This window comes from Mesoplodon mirus (genome assembly GCF_964341445.2).
Source record: "Mesoplodon mirus genome assembly, chromosome: 5".
Lineage (NCBI taxonomy): Eukaryota > Metazoa > Chordata > Mammalia > Artiodactyla > Ziphiidae > Mesoplodon > Mesoplodon mirus.
In genome coordinates, this window is record NC_138980.1 from 123,161,484 (window position 1) to 123,182,629 (window position 21,146).

Consider the following 21,146-nt stretch of genomic DNA (forward strand, 5'->3'; position numbering starts at 1 on the left):
TTTATTCTTTTTGTAGCAATGGTAAATGGGAGTGTTTCCTTAATTTCTCTTTCAGATTCTTCATCATTAGTGTATAGGAATGCAAGAGATTTCTGTGCATTAATTTTGTATCCTGCTACTTTACTGAATTCATTGATTAGCTCTAGTAGATTACCCTCTACCAGAGGGTAGCATCTTTAGGTTTCTCTATGTATAGTATCATGTCATCTGCAAACAGTGACAGTTTTACTTCTTTTTTGATTAGGATTCGTTTTATTTCTTTTTCTTCTCTGGTTGCTGTGGCTAAAACTTCCAAAACTGTGTTGAATTTTTTTCTGCATCTTGAGATGATCATATGGTTTTTCTCCTTCAGTTTGTTAATACTGTTTATCACATTGACTGATTTGCATATATTGAAGAATCCTTGCATTCCTGGGATAAACCCCACTTGATCATGGTGTATGATCCTTCTAATGTGCTGTTGGATTCTGTTTGCTAGTATTTTGTTGAGGATTTTTGCATCTGTGTTCATCAGTGATATTGGCCTATAGTTTTCTTTTTTTATGAACACCTTTGTCTGGTTTGGGTATCAGGGTGATGGCAGCTTCATGGAATGAGTTTGGGAGTGTTCATCCCTCTGCTATATTTTGAAGAGTTTGAGAAGATATCTTCTCTAAATGTTTGATAGAATTCACCTGTGAAGCCATTTGGTCCTGTGCTTTTGTTCGTTGGAAGATTTTTAATCACAGTGCTTGTGATTTTTAATTTCAGTGCTTGTGATTGGTCTATTTACATTTTCTACTTCTGCCTGGTTCAGTCTCAGAAGGTTGTGCTTTTCTAAGAATTTGTCCATTGCTTCCAGGTTGTCCATTTTATTGTCATATAGTTGTTTGTAGTAATCTCTCATGGTCCTTTGTATTTCTGCAGTGTCAATTGTTACTTTTCCTTTTTCATTTCTAATTCTATTGAGTCTTCTCCCTTTTTTGTTGATGAGTCTGGTTAATGGTTTATCAATTCTGTTTATCTTCTCAAAGAACCAGCTTTTACTTTTATTGATCTTTGCTATTGTTTCCTTCATTTCTTTTTCAGTTATTTCTGAGCCGATATTTATGATTTCTTTCCTTCTGCTAACTTTGGGGTTTTTTGTTCTTCTTTCTCCAATTGCTTTAGGTGTAAGGTGAGGTTGTTTATTTGAGATGTTTCTTGTTTCTTAGGGTAGGATTGTATCGCTATAAACTTCCCTCTTAGGACTGCTTTTGCTGCATCTCGTAGGTGTTGGGTTGTCGTGTTTTCATTGTCATTTCTTTCTAGGTATTTTTGATTTCCTCTTTAATTTCCTCAGTGATCTCTTGCTTATTAAATAGTGTATTGTTTAGCCTCCATGTGTTTGTATTTTTTACAGATTTTTTTCCTGTAATTGATACCTAGTCTCATAGCACTGTGGTTGGAAAAGATACTTGATATGATTTCAATTTTCTTAAATTTACCAAGGCTTGATTTGTGACCGAAGATATGATCTATCCTGGAGAATGTTCCATGAGCACTTGAGAAGGAAGTGTACTCTGTTGTTTTTGGATGGAATGTCCTATAAATATCAATTAATTGCATCTTGTTTAATGTGTCATTTAAAGCTTGTGTTTCCTTATTTATTTTCATTTGGGATGTTTTGTCCATTGGTGAAAGTGGGGTATTAAAGTCCCCTACTATGAATGTGTTACTGTCGATTTCCCATTTTATGGCTGTTAATATTTGCCTTATGTATTGAGGTGCTCCTATGTTGGGTTCATAAATATTTACAATTGTTATATCTTCTTCTTGGATCGATCCCTCGATCATTATGTAGTGTCCTTCTTTGTCTCTTGTAATAGTCTTTACTTTAAAGTCTATTTTGTCTGATATGAGAATATATACTCCAGCTTTCTTTTGATTTCCATTTGCATGGACTATCTTTTTCCATCCCCTCACTTTCAGTCTGTATGTGTCCCTAGGTCTAAAGTGAGTCTCTTGTAGACAGCACATATATGGGTCTTGTTTTTGTATCCATTCAGCCAGTGTGTGTCTTTTGGTTGGAGCATTTAATCCATTTACATGTAAGGTAGTTATTGATATGTATGTTCCTATTACCTTTTTCTTAATTGTTTGGGGTTTGTTATTGTAGGTGTTTTCCTTCTCCTGTGTTTCCTGCCTAGAGAAGTTCCTTTAGCATTTGTTGTAAAGCTGGTTTGGTGATGCTGAATTCCTAAGCTTTTGCTTGTCTGTAAACCTTTTAATTTCTCCATCAAATCTGAATGAGGTCCTTGCTGGGTAGAGTAATCTTGGTTGTAGGTTTTTCCCTTTCATCACATTAAATATGTCCTGCCACTCCATTCTGGCTTGCAGGGTTTCTGTTGAAAGATCAGCTGTTAACCTTATGGGGATTCCATGTATGTTAATTGTTGCTTTTCCCTTGCTGCTTTAAATATTTTTTCTTTGTATTTCATTTTTGATAGTTTTATTAATATGTGTCTTGGCTTGTTTCTCCTTGGATTTATCCTGTATGGGACTCTCTGAGCTTCCTGGACTTGATTGACTGTTTCCTTACCAATATTAGGCAAGTTTTCAACTATAATCTATTCAAATATTTTCTCAGTCCCTTTCTTTTTCTCTTCTTCTTCTGGGACCCCTATAATTCGAATGTTTGTCCGTTTAATGTTGTCCCAGAGGTCTCTGAGACTGTCCTCATTTCTTTTCATTCTTTTTTCTTTATTCTGCTCTGTGGTAGTTATTTCCACTGTTTTATCCTCTAGGTCACTTATTTGTTCTTTTGCCTCAGTTATTCTGCTATTGATTCCTTCTAGAGTATTTTTAATTTCATTTATTGTGTTGTTCATCATTGTTCGTTTGCTCTTTAGTTCTTCTAGGTCCTTGTTAAATGTTTCTTGTATTTTCTCCATTCTATTTCCAAGATTTTGGATCATCTTTACAATTATTACTCTTAATTCTTTTTCAGGTAGACTGCCTGTTTCCTCTTCATTCGTTTGTTCTGGTGGGTTTTTACCTTGCTACTTCATCTGCTGCATATTTCTCTGTCTTCTCATTTTGCTTAACTTACTGTGTTTGGGGTTTCCTTTTCACAGGCTGCAGGCTCGTAGTTCCCATTTTTTTTTGGTGTCTGTCCCCAGTGGGTAAATTTGGTTCAGTGGCTTGTGTAGGCTTCCTGGTGGAAGGTACTGGTACCTGTGTTCTGGTGAATGAGGCTGGATCTTGTCTTTCTTGTGGGCAGGACCATGTCTGGTGGTGTGTTTTGGGGTGTCTGTGAACATATTATGATTTTAGGCAGCATCTCTGCTAGTGGGTGGGGTTGTGTTCCTGTCTTGCTAGTTGTTTGGCATGGGGTGTTCAGCACTGGAGTTTGCTGGTTGTTGGGTGGAGCTGGGTCTTAGCATTGAGACAGAGATCTCTGGGACAGCTCTCGTCGACTGCTATTATGTGGGGCTGGGAGGTCTCTGGTGGTCCAATGTCCTGAACTCGGCTCTCCCACCTCAGAGGCTCAGGCCTGACAGCCAGCTGGAGCACCAAGACCCTTTTAGGAAGTCTGAGGTCTTCTGCTAGCTGCCAGTTCAGCTTCTGTCAGTTCAGTAGGTGTTCTGTAGGAGTTGTTCCACATGTAGATGTATTTTTGATGTATTTGTGGGGCGAAGGTGATCTCCACATCTTACTCCTCCACCATCTTGAAGGTCCTACCGTAATTTTTTATAATTATTCTTTTTCTTTAGGTCTCCTAAGAACTTCCAGTGCGGTGAAGATCAGCCTTCTGTTAGGTGATGGTTTCTAAACACTGGAGCACTTTGTTTGCACATAAGTGGCACTCAGTAAGTGTTTTGTAGACTAAGGGAAGTGGGAAAATATTTGGGGGATTTTCTAGACTATCATTAACCCCGAAATCTGAAATAAATTGAGTGAACCAAGAACAGTGGTCTTCAAACTTCAACATGCTAAGAATAACCTGGGTGTTTGGTTAAAATGCAGCTTCCTGGGCCCCGATTCCAGAAACGTAGGCAGGTGTCTTTAGTACAGGATTTCTCCATATGCTTGGGTGTGATGCTGCTAACATGCACTGTACCTTCTCAGGGGCAAGAGGAGGAGAATCAGAGTCTTCACTGATTTTCCACACTTGCTCGACCACAGAGGCCTTTTGTCATGGACACCTATTAAAAGCTTTGGGACACTAGCGTTCCTTGGAACCCTTTGGGAAACATGACTTTGGTGGACCGGCATGAAGTTGGGAGTTAAATACCAAGTATTTGCATCTTGACTTATTATGAGTATGAGCTCTGCAAGGTAGTCATTTTGAGCCTGTTTTCTCCTCTGCAAAAATGGAGAAAATACCAAACCTCTCATCTGTAGATGAGGATCAAGTCAGTCACCTAGAGTGGAGCCTGGCAAATAATACACCTTGGTTCTCCACTTCTTCCCCCACACAATGTCTCTCCAGGGAGGAACTGTGTCTGACTGCCGTATCCCCGACAGACCTAGCACACCACCTTGCACAGAGTAAGTGCTCCATAAAGACTTGCTGAATGAACTCGTAAACATCATGCCAAACAGAAAAGGGATCCACAAAGGCTCATACAAAAACAAGCTGCAATTGCCCTTTGCTAAGATGCTTTTTCTAAAAACTCAGAGTGGGCTGAGCACCATGCAGTCGGCCACTCACGCACAGCTATACCGGCTTCAAGAGGAGCTGCTCTGGGCTATTTGATGGTACAATGTGTTCCTGGATCCCCACTCAGGGACCCATCGACTGAGGCACTGGTCAATTAGCTAGTAACACAGAGCTGAGTTTCAGCAGATGATTTAATACAATCACAACAACTCAGAGATGGGAAACAACTTCACAGAAGGCAAGAAGAATAGCTGGCATATTTGGAAGGGTGTTTGGGTAGAAAGTTGCCAGAGACAAGATTTTGCCCCAAAAAAGGAGACCAGCCACCTGGAGAGAAGCCTCAGCCAATTTTGTGCCACTGTAACTCAGGAGGGAAAGCCTGTTAGGTGTGGCATGCTTCTCTCAGAAAGAGCCCCAACTCCTTGGGGGCACCCTGACCTGGCTGGCAAATGGCCTTGATCAGACCCAGCACTAAAGACTACCAGGTGGCCCCTGACAGGTACTGTTTTTCATGCTTCCACAAAGGGCTTTACTCACCATGGCTGCCTGCAAAAAGCAGCATCATATCAAGACAGAGAAACAAAACCTTCCAGAGCAGCACAGACAGGTTACAAAAAAGAATAAAAAGGAACAATGGTACTTTCCCTCCTAAATTTACTTAATAGCGCTTGCACCCAAACAGGGCAGATGTCTCTCCTAAGCTTTTCTGTGAGTAGATGTGCAATCTTAGCCCCCCAGACAAGACGCTATCACTCCTAATGACACCAATCTCCACACCAGTTGGTCAGAGGCAGGATCGGTGAACTAAAAGCTGAATTCCAAAAGGGCACTCAACAGCACCTATGGCGACGGGGGCTCATGGCCGTAACCCACGGCGTGTCGTGCCTGCCCCAGCCCCTCCACAGGTCATGTGGAGAACCTCCATGCTCACATTCTGAGAGGCCCTGCCTCAGCTGTGAAGGACAGCCTGGGGCTGAGGTGCACGGGTGGTCAACGTTACACGGAAGATTTATGAAAACTGAGTAATTTTAAGTCACGCCTCAGAAAATGAATAAGTAAAGAAAAGATGTCCCAGCCACACGACTTCATGGATGATTTTCCTTTTGCAATTCTCCATTCCGAAACTCAGACGCACTGTCTCATTAAGATGTGGCAAGCACGCCAAAACGGCGTCCGGAACCGAGTGCCAGCCTCTGAGAGATGTGATGACGGACAGGAGGGAAGAGTTAAGGGAGTGAGTGATACTGCTGACCGGAAACATTCATTTCTATCACGCTTGTGAACCGCAGCACTGCCTTCAACGTTTTATACAGCACTGCTGCTTCTCCACGGAAGCTCACCAAAGCACAGAACAACTGCATCCCATGGGCAATTTCTGCTTCTCTGTGATTGACAGTAAACAAGGGATTTTTTTGAACCCAGAGTAGCCAACCACCATTGCTTAAAGCACCCAGAGGAATTTTCATAATTCACAAGGCACTGGCAGTCTCCTATTTTTGAAGGAAAAGGATGCATCACACCATCTATTTGAGATTCAGATTACTCCTATGAAAAGACCTTGAGATACCAGGTAAACCTAGTTATTTAGGTTGTTGGTAAGTCTCCTTAATCAATCTTAATCTTCTAGTTGAGTATCAGTGTCATTCATGTAGTTGTCAAAGAACTTTTCTTTGCTGATGTTTTTGGTTTAAACCAGGAGTTCACAAGATGCCACAAGTCACTTGCTTGAGTTTAAATTACCCGCAAAAGTTGCCCAAGTCAACTGTGACCTCTACCTTATTTTTTCCAAAGGGTAATCTTTTATTTTTTTAATAGAAGAAATATATGCTTGTTATTAAAAAAATTCAAGCATATAAAGTGAGGTCCTCCACAATTTCTCTGTAAGGGTTTATAATATTTTAATCTTATGAAATACATTTCCTTTAAACAGTCATGTTTTGATTATCTTTCTCCACCCCTTTTCTTCTCTCTTTCAAATCCATCATGTTGTTTTCTGTTTGCATGCACACGGCCTCACCTCCAACCAAACCTTCAGACTGCCCTTACCCTGAGATACCGGGTAAGCCTAGTTATCTAGTTTGTTAAGTTTCCTTGGAGTAATCAGTCTTCATCTTCAAGTTGAATATCAGTGTTATTCATGTAGTTGTCACTGAGAATTTTTCTTTGCTGACATTTATGGCTTCAATGAGGAGTTCCCAAGATGCTGTTGCTGTCATGGGCCTGTCCCCAGGGTGTAAGCTGTGGCTAGGCCCTTGACGAACACAGAGCCCTGGGTGCCCATCTGGTGGACTAACTATACATAATCACACACATACACGCTAACTGACCAGACTGATTTAAATGAGATTACTTTGGGACTAGAGAATTTCGACCTGACATAAGAAGACAGGTTTTTACATCATTACATATCTGTAGCTAAGACATATGAAGTTATGAGAGAAAAAGGAAAAAAGCCTGACCAGCAGGTGCTCGTCACCATCCCATGAGAACAACTGCTTCCTTTCCCTCACAGTTCTGGGGCTGAATGCCTGTAACACTATGCTTAGCCGTTTGGCTAAGGCTAGGTGTCTGTATCTGAGGGAGGTGTTAGTTCATCTTTTACATACCCGGTTGAAGCCTGCGTGCAGAAGAGGGAGGACCGAGGCCTCTTCATAGTTGCCGGATCTGTAGCAAAGCAGAAAATGTGGTCACACGGCAGATACAAACCGGGATTCCTCACACTAAAATTCGGAGAGAGCAAGGCAAGCAGGGAGACGGCTCTGAGAGTGCCTTCCTGCCCGGCACATGCCCGCAGGGTGCACCTGCCTTGTAAGAACCCAGACTCCCACGTCCGCCTTCAGGTGCAGAAAGAACACAAACAGTAGAAGGAACTCCAGCAGTGTGCGTGAAAGGTGCACACGACAGGTCCTCTCCAACTCTGGGCTCCTTGGGAGTTGGAGCAAATGTACCGGAGCAGTCCCATAAAGGGACAAGGTAGGTGCAAAGCTCATCCCAGAGACCACTGTCCTCTTTGAGATCCCCAAACCTTCTGGAAGCACGACTCCCGCCCCAAGACTTAGCTGGGTCCAGCTCTTAGGAAGACAACTGGCATTAGAGGCTGCAGCACCCCAGAGCCAATGGGAAAGAAGTGCCGTCAGGAAAGCCGAGTTAGACGGGAAGAAGACAGGAACTGATTACTGGCACTCATCTCAGAGGAGGTTCCCTACACTAAGCCTGCAGCTGGGTCTCAGAACTTCAGTTTGAATACAAGGAGGGGGTGGGGGTCAGCTGGTCGTGAAGTCATGCTGTAGCTCTGCTGCCGCCTTTATGAGAAACGGTGTCCCCAAGGCAGCGGGCAAGTAGCATGGTGTACATACCTTAGAAAACAGGGAAGAAAAACGGGACAATAGGGACTGGGTGGAGAAGCAGAAAGAGAACAGGAAGAGAAATCCCAGTGCCTGTTTGTGGCATTACCTGTGGCATTTTCCCAACAGGGAAAAGCTCTCCTCCCTACCCCCTTTCCTCCTTAGGAACTCAAGGTTCTACCCTCTCTGAACAATAATCAGGAGGGGCACAAAAAGGGCTCCAAAGGTATTAATAATGTTCTATTTCATAAGCTGGGTGGCACAAGCAGCATTAATTTTATTATCAACTTCCTCTATAAATGAAATATTTAAGAAATAGGGAGAAAAAAGTGAAAAATAATAACAAGACACAGCAAGCCATTACTTGTCAAGGACAAGTACACATTGAATAAGAAAAAAATGAATGTTTTGTCTTGGGCCCACGGAATCAGCCAGGCTTGGGGAAATGCTGTGTGGCTTGGTACCCTTCTGGTACCCATGTCAAGACTCTAAGACCCTGTTAAGAGCTCACATCCCCAGGAGATAAAATATAAGCAAGAGGGCTGAAGAAGGCTAGTCTCACATCTCGGTTCCCCTCACTCTTTCTTGCTGAGATCCCATCCCCCACCAAGACGGCAAGGTGGTAAGAAATCAATGGGACAGTTTCTTCACTTTCCTGGGCCAAGAGCCTGTGGTAGGTGTCCAAGTGAAGAGACACAGCTCCTATCAAGAGACTCAAGGAGTAGCAGGTGAGGAGAAGTCTTTGGTTAGGGCAAGACTTGGAAGCCAGGATTTCCCACTGTTCCAATATGGCTTTGGAATGGATATTTCAAATCTCCCCTGGGCGGGGCCTGCCTGAGGGAGGCTGAAACTCTGAGTTGCTGGCCTGTCAGCTCCTTCAGGGCAGAATCTGTGCCAGTCACCACAATGGGGCCATCCTGCTGTCCTGCTTCTAGCCACATAACAGTCCCAACATAAACAGCACAATCCTTTTCTTGCGGTGGCTTTAGTGCCTGCTCTCATGCTATAATTTGTTTCTTCTTAAGTGAAAAAAATAAGCATTCTCCTATCTCTTTTCTTCAAAGAAAAAAGATAAGCTGGAACAATGTTCTCTCCAGACCTCCTCCTCCCCAGATTCTCTACTCACTTCCAGCATATAATGAGTAACCATTTTTTTCTTAAAGTGTGTGAGTATGTGCTGACAGAAATTAGATAGGATAAAGAGAAAAATCTAATTATTTCTAGAAACTTGCAAAACAAAGAAAATCCCAAGTAAGATCTAAGGTTGCTGCTGTGAGGCCAAAGACCTCCCCCTTGCTTTGCCAGCTCAAAGGCTGAATTACAACAGACCAATGTTTCAGGAGGAAGAGTAGTACTCCCAGCTGGGAACGGGAGGTGAGCTTACGCTTGTGAAACCACCGCAAGAATCACCGTGTGCTCCGAGGGATTTGTGGCCCGGATCGACCTGCAAGGAGAAAGCTCCAAGTCAAACCAGTGATAAGGCCTTGTTCCGTTAACAGAATACAGGACTTCTTCACAGTGAAAATGGCACAAAATCAAATGTCCCTCTAAAGAAAAAGTCTGAAAACACATGGAAAACAACAAAAAAAGATGCCCTTGTGGATTAGGACAATCTCTTTCTTTTACTAAAAAAAAATAAAAATAAATTTTTTTTTTTAACTCCCAGGCAATTCTCCAGTAGGTCAGACCTGCCAATTTTCCACTTCAAAAACTGGCAAATTCCACTTAACTTCCATGTTTTCTGATTGAAATTCCACTCTGCAAGAAAATTGGCAGTCCTACAATTCTCTAGTTATCAATTTGTACTTGGGGAGCTAACTGGGATGGATCTTTTTTTCTTTTAAAATAGTAGATAGTTAAGAAAGTTGACCTTAGAAGGATTGCTGGCAGATGGATGTACACGTGCAGGTTAAGGTCTTTTAAAAATTTCACAAAGAGCCATCTCAATTTTTCAGTTGTACTGTTATCTGTGCTCAAATACTTTAAACAACTGAGTCATCAACTAGGGCTGAGAAATGGTCAATGCAGTTAACTGTCACTATAATGATATTTGTTGTACCATGACCGCCTGTCTATAATTTGTTTATTCCCTAGGAACTTAACAGGGTTAAAATATGTAAGGATATAGAATTTTGAGGTCCATGATGCCAGAAAATGTGCTATGCTGCAGCTCAGATTCTGGATTATTCTGGTCAGGGGTCATGAGTTGGATGAACTTTTAATAAAGGGCCACATGCCTGAGTTTTAGTACAAATAAGCATGCTTGTTTCCATCCATCTCCTTGGTCTGACCTCTCTTTATTTCGAGATCCTTCAGAAGGGGACCAACACCACTAAGAACAGAAGGCTGAGGAATTTGTGAAACAACCTGTATTTGTTTCTTTCTAGCTACTGGCATTTCTGCCCCTCTCCATTTTTTTTTTTTTTTTTTTGGCGGTACGTGGGCCTCTCACTGTTGTGGCCTCTCCCGTTACGGAGCACAGGCTCCGGACGCGCAGGCTCAGCGGCCATGGCTCACGGGCCCAGCCACTCCGCGGCATGTGGGATCTTCCCGGACCGGGGCACGAACCCACATCCCCTGCATTGGCAGGCGGACTCTCAACCACTGCGCCACCGGGGAAGCCCCCCTCTCCATTTTAAGGTGTATGCATTACTGCTCCCCCAGGGACAGCCAGCTCATACTGCTTCATCCTCTTTGACTAAATTTCCTCACCTTTCTCTAAAAATGTACCTTCCCCATGTCCTATTCCTGAGACCTCACTCTATGTGAGTAGAAGGCTCAAGAAAAGACCACCTGCTGTCTTCCTGGGAAATGAAGGTTCCCCTTGTGGATAAATGGTATTTGAACGAGCTCCTTTGGAGAGACGCCTGAACTCACTATGGGCAGCAGGGGTAATGCCAGCCCAGACTACTTCCCAGTCAGCCACCCTACCCCCTACCGCATCCTGGTAACATGAAGCTACACTTGTCTCCTACTTAGGAGCCTACTGAAATCTCAGCAGAAATACCAGGTGCACCTAATGAAAAAAAATGTACAGCATTTCAGAGGTGCACTCTCATCTCTAGGGAGATGCTAAATACCTCTCACCTTCCTTCAGCCTCTTCCAGCCCCAGGAGGTGTCATGGGTACACTGCTGGGCTGCATTCTAAGGGGTGGGGCTTAGGCAAGAGAAAACACATTATGAAAATAACTGGGCTGGAGCTCACGCTTGCTTAGCTTCTTTTGAGATTGGCTTCTATGTTTTAGGTCCCTTCCTGCTGCTGACCTCTTCTCTCTCATTCCTCCAAAGGAACTGGTGTGGCCAGAGAGACCTGGACCTCCTCCTGGTTGAGAGGACTAAGTGGGAGCTGGGCACAGGTGAGGCCAGGGTCCAAGGAAGCATGCTAAGCTAAGGTCCAGTCCAGCTCAAAAGCCAGAGATCTTGGGCCATAGATGACAATGAAGAAGGCACATCTGCTGGGAATGCGTCCCCACTCATCTTAGGGAAGATGTGCTGGCAGTCCAGCATTCAGGAATCTCACCAGCCTCAGCGTGACTGGTAACAGTCAGTAAACGCACCAGCAGATACATAACCTGGCTTCTGAACTGCACTGATGCCCCACTGTTTTTCTGTGCAGCTAAGACAAACGTTCACTCATCAGGAAACAAAACTACATTTCTTTATATTCAAGGAAGATTACGAAGCTTACCTGCTAACTGGGGCCTTTGCCTGAATTAAAAGAATTCTTCCTATTCATTTCTTCTTTTTACATCTGAAGCCTGTCTTAAATCATTCTATATATGCACAAAGGATTGTGCTATTTCTACTACAAAATCATATAAGAAGAGTTAAGTGGAGACCAAGAAAAAGCAGACCTGCTTAATTATAAGAGACCCAATTCTAGCCCGAAAATCATTTTATACACACACATGCACACATACACATGCACATATATATATACATATACATGTATATATTTCTTAACACTAAAAATACCCAAATATTTTGTGACACATTTTAGTATTATACACTTAAATAGGCAAATGTTTCTATGCAGGAAGATAGGATTATTTGGGACCAGTAAGACATTTTTAAAAAGGTTCCTTAAGAAAGTTTCTTCTTTGGAAAACTGAAAATGGTCCAAGAATAGCAAGGTGATGCCGTGACAAGAAACTTCTCTTAATGCACTAATTCCTTGTCAGGGTACCAAAGGGTTTAAGGAACCCTTCCCCTACCTTTCATTTCACTTGCTAATATTCAAGACAATTCCAACTCCATATGTATTTGGAGTCTGTCCTGGTCTAGCATTTAATTAGTGACCTCTTCCCATCCAGCTTCAAAGCATTCCACTTGTGCTAAATGGATCAGTTCATCCAGAGCTAACTCTGATGACTGCATTTGTTTATGAACAGGAAAGCATTTCCTCCCCAGAGCACAAGCATTTCTGTAAACAAGCAGGGGGTTTGGATCCCTGGAAGATTTTCTGCTGCTGCAAAGTAGCTGCCTTCCCTCCACGACTGCTGTAGAATCCACCCATCTGTATCAGGCAGAGAAAAATGGTCTATTTCACACATTTCTGATGTTCATTTTGGGACAGAATAATTAAGATTAAAATATCTGGTTTAAATCCAAACTCTATCTGTGTAACAAGAACTGTGCGAATTTCAATTTTTCTTTTTGGTGAAACATGAGCAATTCTCAAGGGGAAAAAACACCCTGAAGTTTTCAGTGGAGACTAGCTCACACCTCTAAATTCATCGGAACTCAAACGTGGAGAAATAGAAAAGGCCATAGGAGGAGCTATAGCCTTCACCACAGAAATCTGTGTATACTACTTAGACACATCAACACATATTCTAGAAATATTTGGGCTAGAACTAAAGACATCTTTAAATGAATTTCATTTTAAGCTGTTAAGTGGACATTTACTAACATATTAACATATCTAAGGTACCTGCACACTGCTTCTGCATCAAAGTTTCGAGTTTGTCTGTGGTCAATCACAATAATCTCATGATGTTTATCTAGAAAGCATTCCAGGGCTGACTCCGGAGTCCGAGCAATATTACATCTGTAACCGGCTCTGTCACAGGCCCACCAGAATCCATCACTCTGACTGTCTTCCTTTGCAAAGATCAGCAAAACCTGGAACACAAAGAAAAGAGAATCTTGACAGTAATCATCATCCTTAGAGAGTATTAAAAGCGGGCCTACAAGATACTGGTTTAAAATGTAGCCTCTGAAGAGAAGCTACCTGGGTTCAAATCCCAGCTGGTCCACTGATTCTAGGGTGTCTTTGAACAAGGTAGTTCATCTCTTCAGCCTACAGCTTCTCCAATGTCAGATGTGCTAAGAACAGTACCATGTAAGCTAACTATGAGGCCTGAGTGAGCACAGAATACATGGTCCATCATTCTGCTGGTGGTTGTTACCCATTTGTAATTTCCTAACTGCTTCATTTTTAAATAGACTGAGCACTGAAATGAAAACAGGCTAATCAACACAAGTTAGACTATGATTCACATACACACATATTTGGGGCCAGGGCAGCTGGTGTTCGTCTCAAGGTACCTGGACACCTCTCTAAACTTAGCACTTAAATCCTTATCCAGACACAGAAGGGATGGGAACTCAAAACCATCTCAAAAACGAATTCCAACACCTAGCGCTTGCCAAATCTAGAAAGAACAATCATGAAATGTGAAGCTATTGGAGCCAAGGTGAGGAAACGTGCCTCTTTTTTCTTCATTGAAAAGTGAAGCCCCACTCCCTGGAAAGAAGGTAGCCATACTTCCCACCACGTTGCCCTCTTCATTCCCTGGGCTCTGGGACCCAGATTCCCTCGTGGCCAGAAAGCCAGAGATGGCGATACCACCACCTGAACTTGTTCACTTATTTGTTTATGGTCTATCTTCCCCACTAGAATTGAGCTCCAGGACAGCAAGGACCTGCCTGTCTTGTTCCTGCTGTGACCCCCTGCTGGTCAGCACTTACTATCTGAGTGAAAGGATAACTACGTGCTGGGTTTCTGCAAAATGTAAGACGGTTTTTACTGTGAATTGGAATAAAACTACGTCGCAGCAATAGGTCTAATAAGAAATACATATAATAATCTCAAGATCTTGATAAGGCATTTAATATTCTTCACCAACCACTTCTGGTTTAAACAATTAGGAACAGAAGGGAAGTTTCTGGTCCTTTAAGCCCATAGCCAATACCATTCTTCATGATGAAATTCTGAATGTGTTTCATTTAAAGTCAGAAACAAGACAAATTGTCCAATAATTACCACTACATTTTTAAAATGCTTCACTAATTGACAATACATAGAAAAATAGAAACAACAGTATAATTACCCTCATGTACCCATCACCCGGCTTCAGCAATAACCAACTCCTGGCCAATCTAGCTTCAATTCTATCCCTAGCCACTTTCCAACTCTTGTATCATCTTGCAGCAAATCCCACATATTTCATCCATATGCATCTATTAAAGATAAAGACTCTTTTCTAAAAAAAAAAAAAAAAGAAAGAAAGAAACCACAACACCATTTCATACCTAAACCTCTCCAATAATTCCTTACTGTTAAACATCTGAATGTATTATAAATGTCATTTGTTCTACACTGTTTGAATCATTTCCTGTTTTCTCAAATGCCATGTTTCCAGAAGAGAAATAATATTTTTCAGTATGATTTTGACATTTACTTCTTAGCACATGGCTTGAAATCACATGCCAGTAACATATGAGGCAGCCACACTTATTAACGGCTCACTCTGGGCAAGGGTCTGTCACTCCTCAGGTCAGTCTATCCCCCAAAACCTCAGCTACAGAGCTACTTCTAGGAAGAAACGGGGGGTGGCTCTTCCAAGAGGAGTAAGGGGCTCAGCCTTGTGGATCTTGATAGTGAAAAGAAAGCCTTCAAACAGAACTGTTAACAATGGAGCTACAATGACAAAAATCAGGTAGAATAAACTGGCTTGTACCAAAAGTCACTAGCCCTTTACTTGATGTAGCTGTGGTATGAGCATGAGAAACTCAATAAGCAAAGCCTAGAAGTCAGAAAAGGTGACAGAACTTCTTGTCTCATCTGTCTGGCTGAACTATGATTGCTAAGCAAGAATCTCAACACTTTATATATTTCCTTTATACCATTTATGCCTCAATATTTGACGAATGCAATAAGAACCTAACTATATTCCCATATTGGACATTGCTACAGTTATTAATCTCATATGTCTTAGATGTCCTTAAAAGACGGGAGTGCTCCACTTTTGGAAAAATAATGTCATTATTCAAGTATTTCCTGAGCACCTGCTATGTGCCAGCACCTACTATGTGCCTACTATGTGCACCTACTATGTACCTACTATGTTTTTAATTGCTTGGAGTATGCTGATGAACAAAATAAAGACCTCTTGCATTGTGGGGGTAAAGAAACAAACAACAGGCATGATAAATAAGCAAATGATATGGAATGTTAAAAGTGGTAAGTGCTAGGTAAAGACAGTAGGGTTGAATAAGAGGGATCCAGAGTGGGTGCTGGGACCAGTATTAAGTAAGGCGGTTAGGGTAAGCCTCACCGAGAAAGTGACATGTGAGCAAATGCCTGAAGGAAATGAAAAAGTCAAGTTGATAACTGAAGAAAAAGCATTCCACAAAAAGAGGGAACAGATCCACTGGTTCCTATAGTGGGACTCATGCCTGATGTGTTCAAGGAACTCAAGGAAGCCAGTGTGACAGAGAGGAGTGTGAGCTGGTGGGAGAGGAAGTGGAGGTCACAGCAGAGGGCTCGATCTTGGTAATGCCTGGTTTAGGAGCTTACACCGGATTTCACTTGGAAACTTAAAAACCAATTCAAAGTGGGGAGTTGTATTAATTATGCCTCGTTAATTTTGATATTTCTGATGCTTTGACATCTGGAGCCTTGCTGACCCTGGAGAGATGCCCCAGAGGGATAGCCAATTCTCCAACCCCTAGAGAAAGCAAACGACTTGCCTAGGAACGCACTTTTCACATGCAAACCAATCCAGTCGTACTCCTACCACCTCTATCACTTGCTAACCCTCTGGACCACTATCTACCTGCCCTAATCACTCCAGCACCAGGCACCAGACAACTAGGAACAGCCCTTCTGCCCAACTCTCTTCTGGAATGATTCAAACTAGCTAAACCTGTCTACCCTGCTTTCCCTGCCTCACCGCTTCCCACAGAAACCACAATCAAGGCTCTGGCCCTCATTTTCCCCTTTAGGCTCCCTGCCTCCAATCAACCTTAGCGCTTCCCTCTGTGGTCCTGCACGGACCGCCCCTCCTCTCGGAAACTGTAACAAACTATCTTTCAATGACAGTCTCTCCTAATCTGTTGGCCTCCCCCTACCTGAATAAAAATTAAAATCTACATATGAAACAGAGTATTTATATTACAAGAGTACTCACTAGAAAATCTCTCTAGGTAGTATTCAAAATTTTTTCCATTTATAAAAAAATAATTCAGAAAGACTACTTTTCAATAATCCAACTCCTAAGCAAAGTGAAAATCTATGGGAATTAAAAAACTATATATATATATATATATATATATATATATATATTTTAGAGTAAAGTACTATAGTAATCAGTTTTTTTAAGGTCTGCCTATCTCTGGAAAATTCTATCTTCTCTAGGAAAGCAGCGCACCCAAGTAACCAAAGCTGTACTCTCTGTCCCCAACTCCTAGGCCACAGCTGGACTAATAATGTTGTTTCCGGGAATTTGAAATGTGAACAGAGAGACACAGAGGCTGGGAATTAGGACCCATGGCTCATTAACAGTATAGATACTGAAGGAAGAACTTTAAATCCCTTCTGTCAAAATACTCAGAGATGGCTCACTGTCACCCTTTCTAAGCCATGGCTTTTCAACTCTTCCTTGGATTCCAAAAAAAACCCCACACTATCTATTTCTTACTTATTTACTATTTTGTGTAAGACAGCTGTTACTTAAAACCAAAGAACACAACCCCTCCAAAACCTTTTGTGATATAGTCCCTCTTCAGATTTATAATTCCATGCATTAATATTTAGTTTCTTTGTCAAACATGTCAGTTTGTAAATGTTTATTGACCATTCACTGAGGCAAATCCCATAAAATGATTTTGTAAAATACATTTTAAAAAATAATTAATAAAAGCATATAGCTGAACTTAATTTATAAAGAGTAAAAACTGACTCTTACTTGCTCTAAAGAGTATGTGGAACATTCCTTCAAAGAATACTTTTGATGACCTATCATGCAAGATGTTAAGAACTGAGAGTAAGAAGCTGACAGAGACAACCATAGTCCAGTCTCTACCCCTGGGACGCAAGCAGGGGAGAGGTTCAGGTAAGCAGATAAGTACAAGAGATGCACTAATAAGCAGTGACCAAAGACAGAGCAAGGACATGGCATCCAGGGAAAGAATCTAGGCACAGGAGAACGGGAAGAAGGAAGTAGTTTTGTTATATCAACCTCACTGTACTGTTGTAAACACAGCGAAAGAGAAGATTAAAAGCAGATCTGGGGTGAAGCCTGGGGCGATGAGGAAACATCTTCTTGTGGAGCAGATCTTGGCCAGCTTGGGCTTTGTCCAGGATCAGAACACAAACAGAGGCAGTGCTCACTTTGCATGGCAGTGTCAGACCATATAAATGACCACGCAAAGCAATCTTAATGAAGGATGGTAAAAACGATGGTTCCATGACATTTAGAAATTTTGTCAAAACACAAAATACTTTTATTGTTGGTTATAAATGTATAGCGAAATGAAAAATGGAAAATTAATATCTATTCAGTGCACTTACTTTAAAACATTAGAAACTGTGAATTAAAATATTTTTTAAGCTTATTGAGTAGTTTGAACAGTGCTTGCCTTCTTCCAGTTGTATAAATTATGATACAGAATGAGCCTCTTTTCTACACCTTGGTGAATTATAAACTCTTAAGTTTGGATCAGCTTCCAACATTTTATCCTCTGTACTTTCAATGTCATGAAATGTCCCCAGAGTTCCTTTAATTACTGTGCAGTTTTTTGTTGGCATCACTTCATCTTTTTCATCACAACCACTTTCTTCATTTAGCTCAATAAACTTGCATTGACTCACTTCCTCTGGCTACCCTCTAGAATCTCTCCCAGGCAGCAGTGTCCACATTGCCAGTCCGCTTTCTTCTCTAACTCCATTTACATTGCTGTTTCGCTTCCAGCATTATCGCTTTCCGTTCCTTTGCTACACTTTCGTCTTTGTGGGCTAGCTCCTTCTTTCAATGATATACTTATATATATTTTGTAATGCCGTGCGGGCTGTTACGGGGAGATAAAGGGGCGACACAACTGCACGCTCTGCTGTCTGTGCTAGAACAGGCAGAGACTTCGGAAAAAGTGATGTGGTTCGTCACTGCTCAGGCTGCCCATTTGTTACTTATGTAATGACTTGTGGACTGAAGAACTAGCAGCAACGTTTGTACTTGATGCAGTCATCACAATTAAAACACCAATATGACTGCAATCTTTGGGCCTGGTGTTATTTAGCCTTGGAACTGTGCAAAGCCAGGGCTACCTGTACGGCTTCTCAAATGTAGCTATGAATACCTCAAACTACCATGCAGGGTCTCCCTCTATTTCTACCTACATCTTCTTGGAACCACAAAGTTTATTTATTTATTTGTTTGTTTTTATTTTTGGCTGTGTTGGGTCTTTTTTGTTGTGCGCGGACTTTCTCTAGTTGCAGCGAGCAGGGCCTACTCTTTGTTGCAGTGCACAGGCTTCTCATCGTCATGGCTTCTCTTTGTTGTAGAGCACAGGCCCTAGGCGCGCGGGCTTCAGTAGTCGTGGCACGTGGGCTCAGTAGTTGTGGCTCGCAGGCTCTAGAGCCCAGGTGCAGTAGTTGTGGCACACGGGCTTAGTTGCTCCGTGGCATGTGGGATCTTCCTGGACTAGGGCTTGAACCTGCATCCCCTGCATTGGCAGGTGGATTCTTAACCACTGTGCCACCAGGGAAGCCTGGAATCACAAAGTTTAATTCATCTTTCAACGCAAGCCAGAATAATGAAGTAAGGGATGACCCAGAGCAGGACCCAGAGAATGAAGTGTAAGAGGCTGCAGGGGGTAGCAGTCAGATTCTGGGGGACTTGGGTGGGGTGGTCCTAGTGGCCATGACAAGGACAGGGACCATGACTCTCAGGAGTTCTCAGAGCAGGAAGGGACTCTGGGGGTGATCCATCAACCCCCAGTCAACAGATGAGTTCAGCAACTTCCCCAAGCAGAGCAGCAGCAGAGCTGGACCCGCAATTCCCAGCTCCTCCTTCAGTAAATCTTTCCCGATGTCCTCGTGCTGTGCTACAAATACTGTAACCATTCCTGTGACATGTTTTATCAAGAAAGTACTGAAAACTATCTTTCTGAGGACAGCAATAAGCGGTCTTTGATAGCTAAATGAGTATGAAACTGTATTCTCTGGTGAAGGCTAATTATGAAAAAGATGAAAAAAAAAAAAAACCCTAGCTTTTCCTTAACTTGAAGACAATGTAAGTGTTCATTATTCTTAGTGTTCTTTCTAGAAAGGGTGTGTCTACATTTCTCCAAATGGATTATCAACGTCTACTATTAAACATCTAATTTTCAGAATACTTGGTTTGGCTTTAAGCAAAAGCCAGGTAACAAGTAGCTTCTAGAGTAGACCACATATATAAGTATATCTACATCATACTAAACAGCTGGCCAATCTGATCATAGGTGGGGTCGATTCAGTTGGAAAAAATGGTTTGGGAGCTTTCCTCAAATGTCCCTACGAAAGTAATGCTAATACGTTTTGTTTAATACATCTTTCTGGTGATCTGATGTTAACTAAACTCTGAAATTTGCACACACTGGAACTATGCAAAGTAAGGGCTTTGTCGAGCAGCTACAGTTTAATGAGAATTGAAGGGCCAGCCATGATACTGAAAGGACTTTAAGCATACTATCTCATTTAATAACCCTTCACAACTCTTTCGAGTTGGGCATCATCCCCACTTACAGACGTGGAGACTGAGATATGGGACGATTAAGAGACACGCCCACAGCCACACAACTAACAAGATTTGAACTGAGGTTGGCTGGACCCCTAAGCCTGGGCAATCATTAAGTAACGTACTCTATTTTATCCCCAAAACATTGGACCAAAACCCCTAGCAACTCTGTGGTTCCATGAAATTGGCTGGGCCAGGTAGAGGACCTGACTTGGTACCAGCAGTAAGGACAGACAGGAGGGGAGATGCTGATCACAGCAAGTTACTGAGTCTGAACACCTCCATCACTCCGTCATTTCATTTACTATGTGAAGAACAGCTTCCCACAAGGCCAAAGGATCTCCAACATAAAGTCTCCAATATATAATGGTTCCAGAAAAAAATCCATGTCCACACAACACAGAAGTTTAAGTTTTAAAGGAAAGTGCTGTCTTGCTGGGAAAACGCTTAGGCCAGAGCAGTGAAGATCTGTTTCCAAGTCCAGTCAGAAAGCTCTGTGAGGGGCAGGGGCGACAGCACTGTAAGCAGACAATTCCACACACGGGGAAGTAAATATGCTCCAGGCATTGATGAAGAAAAGACCTCTTGATTTTCAGATGGTATCATGCTGATAAAAATCTATTGCCTCATAATATTTCCTCTACTTTTTTTTTTTTTTTTTTTCTGCTAAGACTGGAAAACATGCCCTGCTGTGAGTCACAGGCACTCACCCAGGAGAGCTGTCCTCTACAATACGACGAGGCACGTCCACCCACTCCACTCCCAACAGCACTCCCACCAGGCCACATCACACCTCCTGGTCTCTACACGGGGGCAAATTTCCCCTGGTGACCTCAGCAGTGCACCCTCAAAAGCAACCACATCCTGGAATATGCTTGTCAAGTAAGTTCCTCCCAAGTCCTAAGCATTCCGGCTGACGTAGTTAATGTTTTTGGCATGGCAGTGAAGTTACAGAGTAGGTATTTTTCTCCAAGAAAAAGAAAATTATAGAAATTTGCTCCAAGAAAAAAAAATTTAAAAACTAAGGTTCTAGGCCATTTTGAAGACAGTTGCAATGACAGTATCAGAAGCACAAGAACACTTGACTAGATATCTCTGCCTTTCAAGTTAGAATGTAATAGACAATAAAACCAACCAACCAGACTCCCTGGGTGGTCAGGGGTCATTGTTCGGCC

General features: G+C 42.2%; 1 protein-coding gene across 7 annotated transcripts in view; it reads right to left on the reverse strand.

Annotated features, from left to right (window-relative positions):
* Positions 1 to 21,146, reverse strand: part of PDE8B (phosphodiesterase 8B) — a gene marked incomplete at its 5' end in the record, with an annotated part of 391,344 nt that overhangs the window by 128,256 nt on the left and 241,942 nt on the right. For all 7 annotated transcript variants that reach the window (XM_082621924.1, XM_082621927.1, XM_082621926.1 and 4 more), the window contains 3 exons: positions 7,231 to 7,288; positions 9,353 to 9,412; positions 12,903 to 13,093. In XM_082621924.1, coding sequence (XP_082478050.1) covers positions 7,231 to 7,288; positions 9,353 to 9,412; positions 12,903 to 13,093 — 309 coding nt within the window. The remainder of the gene's footprint in view (positions 1 to 7,230; positions 7,289 to 9,352; positions 9,413 to 12,902; positions 13,094 to 21,146) is intronic.